At 43.0% G+C, this 15283-nt stretch overlaps 1 protein-coding gene across 3 annotated transcripts in view; it reads left to right on the forward strand.

The window, feature by feature from the left end:
• Positions 1-533: 533 nt before the first annotated feature.
• Positions 534-15283, forward strand: part of TSC22D1 (TSC22 domain family member 1) — a gene marked incomplete at its 5' end in the record, with an annotated part of 97145 nt that continues 82395 nt past the window's right edge. For 2 of the 3 annotated variants that reach the window (XR_014230890.1, XM_082337927.1), the window contains one exon: positions 1628-4497. Coding sequence is in view for 2 of the 3 variants with exons in the window: in XM_082337927.1 (XP_082194053.1) it covers positions 1628-4497 (2870 nt within the window). Of the gene's footprint in view, positions 988-1627; positions 4498-15283 lie in introns of those variants that run through there. The other variant, XM_082337928.1, reaches the window with a different exon arrangement.

Here is a 15283-nt window from a genome sequence, read left to right on the forward strand (position 1 = left end):
GCGGCGACCCCCGCCCGGGGCACAAAGGGGAAGGCGGCCCCCGAGCGAGGCGCCTCCGCTTTCCCCGTGGGCGGAGGGAAGGAACGGGCAGGAATATTCTGGACCGAGGGAGGGGAGGAAGGAGAAGGTGATGAATAACTTGAATAAATCTGCAACGGAGCCGAGGAGAGGGGGAGGGAGGCGGCGGCGGGTCATGTGAGGCACAGTCATGCTGCGGGCCCGGGGAGGAGGCAGAGCGGGGCACCTGGGGGGCGAGGGGAGCTGCCCGCCCGCGCCGTTGCCGCCGCCCCGGGCGGCCGCCACGCAGGGACACCCCCCGCCCTTCCCTCCCCCTCTCCCGGCGCTCGGCGCCGCTCGGCAATTTCCGCCAGGCGAGCCGAGCCGATTTCCGCCGGCCAGGGCCAGACGGGCTTTATGTCTGCCGGCGGGGCGCGCATGCGCGGCGGCCGCCATCTTACGTTGTCTCTCGCCTGCCCTCCCCTTTGGCGAGCTTTCCCCTCCCCCCTGCAGCCCGGCGCAGCGCCCTCCTCCAGCGCTCCGTGAGGAGACGGGGCCGGGCGGGGAGAGACCCGCGGCGGCGGGGGAGCCGGGGGAGGCCGGGAGGGAAGAAAGGACGGACGGGGCAGCGGCGCAAGCGGGAGGAGGAGGAGGAGGAGGAGGACTGGTCCCAGGCGCGGTTCTGCGGAGGAAGAGCGGGTGCCGCCTGTTATAAAGGGGGAGGAGGCGGAGGGGGAAGGAAGAGCGTGCGGAGCGGAGCCTCCTCCAGAGACAGCCAGACACAGAGGGAGGAGAGAGAGGCTGCCTGGCTGGCTCCCCCTTCCTCCCTCCCTCCTTTTCATGGACTCTCTTGTCGGGCTGCTGCTGCTTTTCTTCCCTCCTTATTCCGTCTCTTTAATACCCAAAATGATTCAGCTCCATGGCTGCCACTGACGGGGATGTCCCTGCCCGGCTCAGCCTGCCGCTGCCGCCCTGCTGTGCGCCAGTCCTGTACGTATCTGCGCTCTCCTACTACTACTACTACAGCGGGGATGGCGAGGGGCGCCGGCCGCCTCGCCGGGCTGCCCTGAGGGCCCGCCGGCTGCCCTCGCCCCGCCGAGGAGGCGGCGGCCCGGCGGCGGCGGCGGGGAGGGCGGTTCTGCCGGCTGCCGGCGAGCCGCGGCGCCCGGGTGAGCCGCGGGGAGGAAGGGGCTCGCCCCCGGGGCCGGCCGGCTGCCGCGGGCATTTCCTCCGCCCGCTGCCCACCCACCGCCCCCGGGGAGAGGCGCAGGCGGGGGGGTGGGGGGTGGGGGGGGGTGGAAATCCACGGCGGGGGGGGGGGGGAGAGGGCGAAAGAAAGTGAATGGCGGAGGATTGAAAGTGTGACATTCAGAGGCGCTGATCTAGGGGCGGCGGAGGACCGGTCCTCGCCCCCTCCCTGTCTCGGAGGGGAGGAGGAGGGGAGGGGGCTGGCGGGCGGGCTGGCTGGCGAGCGGCGGTGCCGAGGCGCCTCAGCCCGTGCTCTGCGGGAGCCGGGGGGGTTGTGCGTGGCGGTGTCTCTCTGCCCTGCCGTGAGCGCAACGCTAACTGTGTGTGTATGTCTGTCTCTCTCCGTACCGGGGGATCGCACTCTTAAAATACACCCGATACAATGCACCAGCCTGACTCAGCCGCAGACATTAGTGCTAGGAAGATGGCGCACCCGGCAATGTTTCCTAGAAGGGGCAGCAGCAGTAGCAGCGGCAGCAGCTGCGTTACTGCTCCCACTGCACCAGGTACCGGCGTTGGGAGTGCTGCCCTCTCCGCCGAGGATTATCAGCCTCCTTTGCTGGTCCAGCCGCCGCCTTCGTCTCCTGCAACGTCTTCGTCAGCGGGTCCACAGCCGACACCCCCTCCTCCACAAAGCCTGAACCTCCTCTCACAGTCTCAGCTCCAGCCACAGCCTCTTGCACAGACTGGAGCTCAAATGAAAAAGAAAAGTGGCTTCCAAATCACCAGTGTGACCCCTGCTCAAATATCAGCTAGTATGAGCTCTAATAACAGCATAGCTGAGGATACGGAAAGCTACGATGACCTGGATGAGTCCCACACTGAAGACCTGTCGTCTTCAGAAATCTTGGATGTTTCTCTATCCAGGGCCACTGACTTGGGAGAACCTGAGAGGAGCTCCTCTGAAGAGACTTTAAATAACTTCCAGGAGGCAGAGACTCCTGGGGCTGTTTCTCCAAACCAGCCTCATCTTCCTCAGCAGCACGCTCCTCTGCCTCATCACCCACAGCAGAGTGTCGTGATCAATGGAAGTGTTCACCCCCATCATGTTCATCACCACCACCATCTTCACCACCACCATCATGGACACCATCATCCATCGCATCCTGGGGTGGGCAGTGCCCCAATTTCTGGAGGACCACCGCCCAGTCCGTCATTTAGAAAACTATCAACAACTGGAAGCTCTGACAATGTTATATCAACTGCACCGGTTTCTGCTGCATCATCCACTGGTTCCCCGGCATCTGTCGTGTCTAATATCCGCACTACAAGTACTCCCGGCAATTTAGGTGTAAGTCCTGCGACTGGAACTAGTACCTTAAATAATATGGGTGGTGGTAGTTCTAGTGTGGCAAGCGGCATGCTTGGTACTATAAATTTAAGCAACATCACGAGTACTGGTAATGTAAATGCTTTGTCTGGAACTAGCAGCAATGTTAATGTGAATATCTTGAGTGGTGTTGGCAATGGTACGAGTGCTTCCTCTAGTGTCATGAACAATGTTACTAATGCAACTGCAGGAATGGCAGCGGGATCAAGCCAGCAGCAGCCTGCATCTGGCACGTCAAGGTTTAGGGTTGTAAAATTAGATTCTAGTTCCGAACCTTTCAAGAAAGGTAGATGGACATGCACTGAATTCTATGATAAAGAAAACACTGTTGCAGTTTCCGAAGGAGTAGCAGTAAACAAAGCAGTAGAGACGATAAAACAAAACCCGCTTGAAGTGACTTCTGAAAGGGAGAGCACCAGTGGGAGTTCTGTTAGCAGCAATGTAAGCACACTGAGTCACTATACAGAAAGTGTGGGAAGTGGAGAAATAGGAGCACCTACTGTGGTACAGCAGCAAGCGTTTCAAGGTGTGGGTCCGCAGCAGATGGATTTTAGCAGCGCTGCTCCTCCGGCAATTCCAGCATCTAGTATACCGCAGAGTGTTTCTCAATCACAGCTTGCACAAGTCCAGCTGCATTCTCAAGAAGTAAACTATCCACAGCAGAAGCCAGGGGTCCAACCTCCTGCACAGGCCAGTCTAACCACTGTTACTGGGGTTCAGCCAGCTCCAGTTAATATGCTAGGTGTATCCCCATCTCTGGGCCACCAGCAGCCTGCCATTCAAAGTATGGCTCAACAGCAGCTACCGTATTCTCAGCCGGCGCAGCCTGTGCAGACTTTGCCTGTTGTACAGCAGCAGCAGTTGCAGTACGGGCAACAGCAGCAGCAGCAGACGACAGTTCCTACGCAGATGGCCGCAGGTCACGTTAAGCCGGTGAACCAAAACTCTGTTACGGGGGCTATGCCAGACTACATTCAACATCAGCAGATCCTTCAGACTCCAGCCCCTGCCATGCAGCCCAGTTCTGCAGGAGTAGGAGCAGGGCAACCGGTTCCCGTTGCCCAGGCACAGGGCATGCAGCCTTCAGTACAAGCACATCCAGCTGCTGCCCCGGCTCAGCCTGTTGCACACGCTCCAGCAGCGATATCAGGTGTAGGTACCAGTGGTCAGATGCTGAATGTTGGGCAGCAAGGAAGCGTAGCCGCTGTGGTGCAACCACCATCTGCTGCAAACCAAATTCCACCTCCAGTCATGCCGTCGACGGCTGCTCCTCCATCTTCGCAAGTAGTGCAGCCTGTGCAGACAGGAATAATGCAGCAGGGATTACAGCCTAGCGCTTCAGGCCTTCCTCAGCAAATGGTCATTGCTCAGCAAAACACCTTGTTACCTGTACAGCCGCAGGCACAAGGAGTGGAATCTGTAGTCCAAGGGATGACTGGCCAGCAGCTGCCTGCGGTTAGCCCTATACCTTCTGCTAGTACTGTTCCTGCACCAAGTCAAGCTGGTTCAGCTGTGCCTCCTGGCATACCTTCTGCTTCTATAGGTTTGGGACAGCCACAGAATATAGCACAAGCTTCGGCTGTGCAGAATGGGAATTTGGCTCAAAATGTTAGTCAGCCTCCCTTGATATCAACAAGTATAGGTATGCCAGTGGCACAGAGTGTGCCACAGCAGATACCGCTAAGCTCTACCCAGTTCCCCGCACAATCACTAGCTCAGTCAATTGTAAGCCAAATTGAAGATGGCAGACGCCCTACAGAACCTTCCTTAGTGGGTTTACCTCAAGCCGCCAGTGGCGAGAGTGGTGTTGGAGCATCAGCCGTTTCGGATGGCGGTAGCAGCAATGTGCCATCCTCTGCTTCCCTCTTCCCGCTGAAGGTGCTGCCATTGACAACGCCCCTCGTAGATGGTGAGGATGAGAGGTAAGACTGCCTGTAACTTTATTAAAAGATACGCTGTCTGATAGTTTGATTTGCACTAACTTGCAGGTCTCGTTACAGCCATTCTGTGAAATGAAGCGGTGTGATGTTTTTGTTTAATTAGAAATGTTGTTTCTCAGGTCCCAGCGCATGTAGGTATTATATTAAAATACTTGTTTTTCTCTTGAGGGGGTGGGTTGTATTGATTATACTCCGAAACTACTGTGTGGGTAAATTGTGTTTAACAATCTGTGACAGTGTGTATATTCCCATTGTACAGAGGAAGACAAAAGAATACTGTGGAATGTGGGTATGCTAGTGGTGATTGTAGTTTAGATTATTTATTATACTGAAATAATATTTATTCTTAGGTAGATTTTTTTTTTCTTCACAAGCCTAGACTTCATCCTGCCTCAGCTTCTCTTTTTCAAGTATTGACTTTACTCAGGTTGAACCAGTTGCGAGTCTGTGGTGTATGCAGAAGCCTTCTCTCTGACAGCCAAGAGACGCTTTAGGCAAATGAGTATGGTGGGAAAAGGGAGGTTCAGCAACACCATTGTGGCTCTTTAAATTGAACTTGGGGCACTGTTGGTCTTGGTGGTTTTGCTTCAAAGCATTAATCCATTGTGAGAGCCGCTCAGGCCTGTGGAGGGGTGGTAAGCCTTTCAGTCTGGTGCACTGATTCTGTGCAGTCAGAGTAAGAAACTGCACAAGTTCTTTCCCACCTTCACCTTTTCAAAGAAATGACCACTGGCTGGTCTTAATAGTATGTGCATGTGAATATTCTAATTTCTTTGACAGTGTGTGCAGAGAAGCTGTGTCAGTTGTGGAAGGCCCTTGCGTGTGCAGACTGAAGCGATCTGCATAGCAGTTTTAAAGTGCAATTGTGTGGTGTTAATTACGCGTAGAAATTCCTCACTGTTTTGAGGACCTCTTGTGATATGTATTTACAAATGGACAGGAAGACTATGGTGGTTCTCCCAAAGAACTTCTTGTCTAAGAAGAAGCTACATTAATGGGAGAAGTAACTTTAAGATAAATAACCTGACTTGAGAATGTGGGAGAGGACGGAAAAGAACACTGGAAAAGAAAAACACTCGGGTGAGGAGACAAAGCACTAAACACTTACAAGGTGGGAAAAATGCCACAGCGATGGGAGGTGAAGTACTTCTTAAATATCTTTTTGGTGCCATAACTTAAATCAGGAGTAATATCAGTGGCCAAACTTTATTAAAAAAAAAAAAAAATTAGTAAAACGGGTTGCTGGGAGAGGCTGGATTCTTTTCTTAATATTGAAAATACTAACTCTATCAGCAGTCTCTGATTATGTTGATCATGAGGTGTTGACTGCCTTAGTGGCTTTCATCATGTCTTTCTAAGATGCCAGAGAGCTGTAATGAGTAGCAGCTTGTCTTCCAGGAGTGCTAGAAGACAAGTTCCAACACTGTTTCATTCTGATTATGTTTTTTAGTCAATAAGTATGTGAAGGTGGTAGAAGACAGATTGAGTTGTTAAAGCCCACAGTGTCACCATTATGCTACTAGCAGTCAATTTTCTCATAAATGTTTTTTTGGTTTTCCTTCCTTCGATCTTTCTAAACCAGAACACTAAGCCCTCTCTTCATGGGTCCTGTGTGTGTTTGGTGGCCTGTGGTGTGTTTTTTTTTTTTCTGTTTTGTGTTGTGTGTGTTGTTTTTTTTTTTTTTTACCCAACCAATCAACCAAAAAAGCCCCCTAAGCTTTCAGGGGATAGCTGAGTAAGAGAATCATAAGCTCATTGATACTCAGTGTTTTGGAAAATGACATCTAGCACGTGACTGTACCGTGATTTTAAGAGCATATGTTACTGTTTGTCATGATTGGTAGTTTTTCCCAGAATGTTTAAATCCCTCAGGGTAACAATAGCCAGAAATACCTTCTTCCTCTGCTATTTGGCTAGCCAAAGATCATATCCTTTCTTCTCCCATGCACGTTGCGTCTTTGTTCAATCTATCATCTCCAGGTAGACTATACTTTTGTTTAGCTGCAGTTGGAAAAGCATTTAGATGCTTTACACAGAGCAGGATATGACTCTATTAAATGGAGACCAAAAATAATTGTGTGTTTTTGCATGGCAGCAGTGGTCACTTTTGTGTACAATTTAGATAATTTGCAGCAGCACTTCTCCCTGTATATCTGCCTGTAACATTAAAAACTTAGTGAGATTATGTCTGTTTCCGCTTCCAGGGGATCTCAGGGCGAGATGTGATTTGTATTGTCATTTTGACTGGAATTTTTTTTGGTCTGGAGCTTAGACCTCATCACTCACTAAAGGTAGTGCAAGATATGCTGTTATTCTGCTTGGCTCCTCACTTCTCTGGTCATTGGATGTCTCTAACTAGAGTTTTCTTGAGAGTTTTTTGGCTGTTTGCTAGATTGTTGCCTCTTTTACAGGAGGTAAGGGGTAGTGTATTGTAAAAGTACATAAACATTTAAGAAGCATGTATGCTGTAAATACGTGTGTATAAAATCCCTATTTCTCCCTCTCTGTCTCATGTGCGCACACGCACACACACACACACACACATATCACTGAAGTTTTATATCAATACATCCCAAGTGATTCTAAATCTGGCAAGGGAAAAGGTAGGAGAAAGAAGTGAGTGATGACATAATTGGGCCAGTGAAGAAGCTGTAAAATTCCATTTGGTATGCCTTTGAAAAAACATCTGACCGATGTAATACCTTGTTTAGATTAACTCCCAGCTTTCGTTAAACCTGTATATAATTGCATTTAAAGACGTGCCAGTATCTTTAAGTCTTCAGCCCTGTTCAGTTTTTAGAACACCATTTGCGGCTCTTTCTATGCCTGTTATCAGGGCATGGCCTTTTAAATATAGACAGCATGGAGTGTATCTGCTTTGAAAGCTGTAACCTTTATTTCCCCAGTATGAATGATTTTTTTTTTTTCAATCTTCACTATGACTTGAAATAAGAAATATTAAAAATGAACTGTTTGGCAGAATGCCGTATGGAAAATTAATTTGTGAACTTTATTTCTTAAAGAGAGGCTACAAATAATACTGTTACAATTTCTGTATTTAAAAAACCAGAACACCCCTGGTTCTTCTGACTAGTCTTTCTTCAGCCTCTTGGGTATGCCACAGATGTTTGTATGTTGGTAGATTTATCATCTCTTTTAATATTTCAATCTACAAAAATGCAGGCCAGTTTTTTGGATGTTAAGTATCTTTTTTTTTTTTCTTAGCTTGAATCATGGTGTGGACTTGTTTTAGTGCGTGATTCTCATAGTTTCTTGGATTTGCAGCAGTTACCTCGATTTATTCATTTCAGTTATTAAATCCTGTCAATTTTAGGTATAGTCTTTTGAGCTTAGTCTTTCATCTCTAGAACTGTAGAAGAGGATTTCTTCTATTTTTATGCTTTTGAAACTTAAGTATGGAAAAATATATATTTATATTGCAGTGAATTCTTTCATGTATTTATACTTAGTGTTGCAAAATCAGTTTTACATCTTCCTAGACAATGCTTTATTATGCTATAGATGCTTGCAGTAAGATTTTGTACACACTTATATAATTCTCAAATTACCTGTAAAGTGAAAAGTTAAAAAAACTCAATATATTTTACAGCAGTTATGCAGGCTGCTGTAAGTGAATTTAAAAATAACTTAATCTGAAACGTTGTTTACCATTACTCAAAAGCAGATTTTGTGAATGAAGGATAAGAGAACTAATAACTGTCTCCCTGTCCTTGACAGCATTTCCTGTAGGGTTGCTTTCATTCTTTAGTCTGATGCAAGTTGTTTTCACCTGTCTGTGCATTTCATCCAGCAGTGAAGCAAAAGAGGAAGGTGGAGAAGGTGATGATAAACACATAAAACTGACATAGAGATTTGAAGTATTCTTTATCTGACAATCTCTCATAATTTTCTTTTTGAGGAAAAATTTTTATTAAGAGATCCCTTTACAGCTGGACAGAAAAAAAAGTGGAGGAAATGTTTTCCGTATAGGATGTGTGTTTTGACTGGTTATTAAATCTGTGGAGAGTCTGGAAGATTAAAGCTGAATGTGAGAATTGAAAGACTTGTGAACAGCCTTTGAGAATCTCTAGTAGTAGTAACTAGTATTAGCTTGTAAAGCAAGAGTACAGTCAGGAAATTGGATGAATTTTCATCACATATGCAAGTGTGTAGTAGGAAGGTACAAATGAGATTTTTACAGATGTAATTTAATACTTGTTGAAGATGTTAGTAAGCACTAGTGAATGAACATATTAAAGTAGAACTGGAAGTTTCAGTTAAACATTGTTCTTGATGCGGTAACTATTTTGTGTACTTACTTTGGAAGCTGTTTTAGAGTTTATACGGGCTTTTTTATTTGCTATAAGTTTTGCTTCTGTGTATTTGATGAAAAAGGGAGAAGACACTTCACAACAAAGGATTTATGGTGGCTTAACATGGATTTATGGTGGGTTTTTTTTAGTTGCATCCCAGGGGCAGTAGTGTTGTTTTCCATTTTTCAGATTTTAAACTTGCTTCAGAGTCTTGCCACCAATTTGAAAATTGCATAACTTGAATTCTAGGAGATTGACTTTTTTAAAAAAAAGTCTCTTTGTATCTTCAATTTGGCTATTTATGGAACTTGAAAAAATAGTTACCCTCAGTAATGCAAGTCACCTGAGTAAGAAGAGAGCGCTTTGGTGAAGAAAGTGTGGTTGCTGTTGTGTCATGCTGACAAGTCCAGCTTCTCATTTCATCTGATGAAATAAAATACCTACCGTTGGCAGAATTGACTTTGTTAGCTCTCTGCTCTACGGAAAGAACAATGACAAATTCAGGGTCTGCACCTTGTGTGTCTGCTGGCCAGCTGTAGGTGGCAATACCTGTTTGGATGGACCTTTTTCTGGTGTCTCTTATAGATGCGTTTTCTGCATGCCATGATGCGCTTTGAACTACGGATTGCTGCAGTGCTTGGTATTGCGTTGTCTTTAAAGACGGGAAGAACCAACAGATTTCAGAGGGTTGTAAAAGCAGTAATTTAGCACTTCAGGCAGATTGTTGGAGATGCTGAGAAATGTACCTCTCCAACTGATAACGCAATTTCCAGAAAATGTTCCTTAGCACTACGGTTTTGGCTGCTCTTTGGAAATTGTCAGTGTATAAGCAGACTAAATCATCTATGTTATGTGTATGTCAAAACAAACAAACAAAAGACTTTAAAATATTTAATGTTGAAAAGCAATCTTTGCTACTGTGTCAGGATTTACATTCTTTATGTTACAGGCTAATCTGGAAATTAGAATTATCCGTTTGTCAGTCTGTGTATTGGTAGTGAAGTGTTTCAGCCTTTACAAGTTCCTGTGATCTAGATAATCCCACAGTAGAGTAATAACTGTAACAGTCAGTGGTAAGCTAGCAAAGTTACGAGGACGGGAGGGGGGAAAAAACCCAACCCATCCACCCCCTTCCCCACCCATTAATGTACCTTGCTTAAGTGTGAGTGAAAAGACATATGGATAGCACACCTGTGCTACAAAAAAAATCCCTATAATAATGATGTTCCCTTTACAGAGGGTAATAAAGTAAGTAAGCGTTTTCAGACCTGTCTCTTAACAGCTTAGCAAGTAGATCAAGTTGTAAACAGTAGTATTGCTAGTATCGTCTTTTAGAAGAAGAGACTGTGCACACCTGAATATCAGTGTAATAACAGCAAGTGCATTCTTGGTATGACCTTTTTGGGAATAATTTGTGATCTGGGTTTGCAGTTTGGTGTAGGTGAAACATAAACAAGAATAGAGTAGTGTGTCTTTGTTCTCGTTGATTTAATGCACTGGTTCTTTTCTATTCTTGATTAATTTATGAGACTAAAATGTGCTGTGTGTAATGTGTATTATACTTTAACAAATGACTGAACTTTTTTAAAAGTGGGCCTGTACCTTTCATTTATTGCACTTAGGCCAACAAAGGCAATGCTATTAAGCAAAAGCATGCTTTAACAGAATACTAAGCAGGGACTAAGGGTAAGATTATTCAGTAAATTATTTCATGGTAACGATCACTGTAAATAAGGAACTAGTTTATTCTCAGTGTGATTGTAGAAGAAACCGTAGCCTAAAGCTAAGATGGAAAGAGCTCTTGAGTGACTGGAGATAGCACTTTGTTTATTTTAGCCTATTCTAAAGCATTTACAGACTTAGAATTGCATGATGGAAGTGCAGTGTAATTATGGTATCAAACTGGAGCACCTGATCATCCTGGCTTTAACGTCTTGCAACACTTTAACTCTTGGTCTGTCTTTGGAATTTGCTAACAAAGATAGTAATTGTGCTACAGTCAGTTGTGGTGTAGAAACCCTTATCAGCTCATTTTGTGCAAGCCTCTGAACCCCTATTATGCATTATCAGTGTTTGAAGCAGGATTTGGTTTGTGGTTGCAGTCATATGCAAAGGTCTCCATCTTCCACTGAAGCTGGGTAGGCTTTCCTGAGAGAGAGATTTAGAGGTGATGAGTGTTTGGCAGGCAGGGATTCTAATGATCCCATACATGCAAATGCTAGAGAGTATTGCCTGTGATAGTTTAGGTATTTTATCATTGTTGGTTACCTTATGGACTAAATGGCTTGCTAGTACCTACTAAATGAGGGCTTCTGACTTCGGTGCTGTGCAGAGATTAAGAATAATACTCATCACTGTTCAAATACAACGTTATGCTTTAATTACTGAACTTATTCAATTTTATGAAATTTTTTATACTTGCAAAGTAAAATATTGAACATTTGTTTTGGTAGAGTAGAAAAGTCACAGTAAACTTGTTCACTGTTTGTCTTTGAACAAGCAATTTTTTATTACACTTTATTTTTAAATTATTTTGGCATTATTTTTTGTACTTCAGAAATGACTTTTTTTTCTACTTCACAGTCTTAATGTACGCTTACTGGTCTTGACTTCATCTAAGTTGTTTTAATGCTGTTGTTACTTTAACCTTTTTTTAAATTAACTTAGTAATTTTCCAGAATTTCACTAGTCTTTTTGTCACAATATTTAAAATTAGAGAAAGTGTACATTGAGCCTAAATATTACTACTGTAAGTTTAAAATAATGCTATAAGAATTATTAAAAACACATTTAAACTGGGCTGTATAAACATAAGAATATGTTTAAGTCTAAGTGTTGCTCCATATGTGTATATGAAGTCAAGCTTTTACCACTGTGCTAAGCGAGAAAAATTCACATTTAGGTATTTCTATATTTGGGCACTTAGGCCAATGTTTGTTGTCATGTGTTTTTAAATGTGTTTTCTTTGTGTTTAAGTGTGTGTTATACTGCTTTCATGAGGTGTGTGGTGTTGGTGAAGCTTCATGTATTGAGTACCTTTGACAATCAGGACGTATATTTAAGTACCATGGGCATTCAAGCTTGAAGCTGTTGTCCCAGTTTATATTTCTTCTGGCAGCGCGGGGCTAGCGATGGTCTAGGAGAGTCAGTGTAACTCTTCTTTGTTCAGCAAGGAACTGCTACCTAAACAAACTACATTTTATTATTAGCCTTTCTTGCTGGGGGTTGTAGGTAGTGTACAAGCTGAAATGGGTGCAGGTTTTTGAAAGTCTGTTAGAATAATACAATAGGAAGTAAAGCAGTTTGAGGGTTTTTTATCATCAAGGATTAGAAGTTTAACACTTTTTTGAAGCTGACTGTAATCCTTGTAGAAGAACAAATGCAGGTACCACTAAGGCACTGAGTTTTGTGTTTTGGGTTTTTTGTGTTTTTTTTTCTTTTTTTTCTCAAGGAAACTTTCAGAAAACTCTGCTTTGTATTTATTTCGATAAAACTTGAGGGGTAGCTTGATCATCTGTTTATCTGCTTTTGAATAACCCATTCTTCTGAGTATAGTGAAGGAGTACAGTTTTATAAATTGCTAAAACAGGCGGTAGAAGAACTTCATAAGTTTAAACTTAACAGAAAGATATGGATGGGCCTACAGTCTTTTAAAAAAATGTAGACAGTATTTCTAGTAAGGTATAGATTTGATAGCAACTGGAAGTGGGCTGTAGAGTGTTTCCTAACCTGCAGCAGCATTATGTGTGTTAAACCACTTCGCCAGGCAAATTGTTTGAGCTTTTGTGTGACTTAAGTACTTTTCCAACCTTCTGTTTGAATGGCTTTTTTTTTTTTTGATTGTTTTAATTAGCATAGATATCCAGCAGGAACTTTTCAGGGCTGATTTCTTCATGTGTAATCAAAGATTTGAACTTCTCCAGCAGTCGCTTAAGCAACGGTATCGAAGTACTGTGCTCAGCATTAGACACAGTACTGAAGGCTGCTGAAAATGTGGATACACATTCAGCAATAGTCTTAGTGTCTTAATGCATTTAATAATAGCTTTTTTTACTACTGTACTGCACTGTAGTTCTTGAAGATGAGTTACGCAGATAAGGTAATTTCAGCATGCAGTGCTATTGGTGTATGCTTATTTCTGTATCCTCAGCATAACACTTGGTTCATTCCTGTAAGATCAGAAGGTTTGCAAATCAAATGTGAGTTACACCTTTTTTTTTTTTTTTTTTTTTCAGACATGGTTGATCTTTTATTTGTAATCCATTGTCTCATGGGTCAGCAACAGTCCTAGTTACTGGTAACCGGGTGTTAATCTTCTTCAGTGCTTACATATCTCGTCAGAAGTCTTTTTAGCTGCATAAAATTTCTGAACTTAGTATCCGTTACAAGTTGCTTGTGCTTGGTTTAGAAATGGTATTTTCCTTTAAATCATCGTAAACAAATGTATGGTATAGGAATACCTTTTAATGTTTTTCCAATAACTTTGAATTCCCTGTGTAATGAAGAGGGATGAAATCCCTGTCAAGATGAGAGAAAACTCAAATGCCTTTTAAGCTTCCTCTGACCTTCACTTCACCCAACTCTGTCACAGTTGTGTATAGATGAAAGAGAGAGATGATGGCTGGCAGTCATAACTTACATATAAGAAACTGTAGAAATCAAAGAATTCAAAATGTAACCATACTAAATTTGTGTTTCTATATATTTAGTGCTGTTACAGCTAGTAAGAAAGATTGTGATTAAAAATAAATCCAGTAACTCATGTATGATTGCTTTGACTTTTATTGTGACTGCAATTCTGAAATATTTCTCTTCTTTAAAGAAGAGCAAGCAAAAACTTCTCACGCGGAATCTGAATTGTGAGTGACTTGTTTGGCATACATTGCCACTGAGTTGGGATAAGCGTAGTCAAAAAAATAACTTCTGTAGATTTCCTGGAAGATTATTTTCAGCTTGGTAATTTTACTGTATGTATGTATATGTGTCAAAGTATCATCATGTGTTTTTGTAGCATGTGAAAAGATACCGTATTTCTCTGAGGAAGTCTATCTGTGGACTGTAAACAGCATCTTAATTCTTACTTCCAGGTTGACCCTGACAGAAGTGGAATGCTTTCGTTTCCTCTAGGATTTTGTGAGGGTTCATGCAGCAATGCCTGCCCTATAGAAAAGCATGTAAGGGGAGGCAGAACGACTCAGGATATTTCATGATTGTCGTGCGTGTGGAAACTTGTGTAAGGTATTAATTGTCATTGTCCCTTGATGTCACTTGCAGTACAGGATCTCAAATTCTTAGCATCTCTGAAATCTGGCAAGGAAGGATTTTATAGTAATAATTAGTTTGTATTCAGCATTGTGGTTTGTTTATTTATGTTACAAGCTGTTTAGTGAAAATCTTGATCTGGCCTTCACTTGAAATGTCTACTAAACATTTTGATTATTTATTTTTATTTAAATTCTTTGGTCTAGAATTCTGAATGCTGTGTATCTGTATACATGTATATGAGAACATAGAAAGCTTAATTCTTTTTTAAAAAACAAAAAAAAAAACCAAAAACAACAAAACCAAATCAAACCTGCTGGTGAGAGCAGGAGCAATTGCTGTTCTTAGCGGTTTCATTTCTTGCATTCTTACAAAATAAGACCAAGTGAAAATAAAATAAAAGGAACTATGAGTTAATGACTACATCTTTTAAGTACTTGTTAAATAATTTACTGTAGCACTCAAATGAATTCAAGTTATAAATGTACCTCTTTAATCTACTGAATGAGGTTATTATGTTAAGAATGGATCAGCATATTGCACTGCCCAGTGTTTCTTTAGTAGGCCTAATATCCTAAATTGGGTGAAATGGCAAGTTACTCATAAATGTTCAGGGAATGGTGCAGGCTGTGCATGTGCCTCCATGTTTTTCTTTCTTTCCAAGTTTGTGAGACTCTTTCCAATTCTGTAATTGCTTGTGAAAGAGGAGTTCCCGAGCACATATTTGATTGGAGAGAGGGGGGGAGGAAAGGAGGTGTGGAATGTTTATGATGGTGGTTTTGGTTTTCTTCCTTCTTTTTCTGGTGGGGAAAGGGATTTTTATTTTTGAAATGGTATCAGGCATGCATGTGTTAGAGCCAAGTATATGCAGTTGCTGGCAACACAGCCTCTTCTTATTTATGGGATAGTAGCTAAAAGGCCTAGTTGTGAATTGGGGCTCTGCTTTGCTGGCTGCTTTATAACAAAGAGCAGAAAAGATGATCCTGAAGCACTTGCTGTCTGATGCCTGTATAATTTCTGAATTGATTTTAAGGCTATGATGCTTTAAAGCAGGCAAAATCTTAAATGTTTTTAGTGGTTTATGAAAAAACAGGTCAGCAAAGCAGGATAGTAATCTGTATATTCTTGTAGAGATGTACCCTCTTAATAATGAAGTACACCATCTCTGGAATACTACTGCATTGAAAATGGAG

This window comes from Platalea leucorodia (assembly GCF_965183815.1).
Source record: "Platalea leucorodia genome assembly, chromosome: 2".
Taxonomy (NCBI): domain Eukaryota; kingdom Metazoa; phylum Chordata; class Aves; order Pelecaniformes; family Threskiornithidae; genus Platalea; species Platalea leucorodia.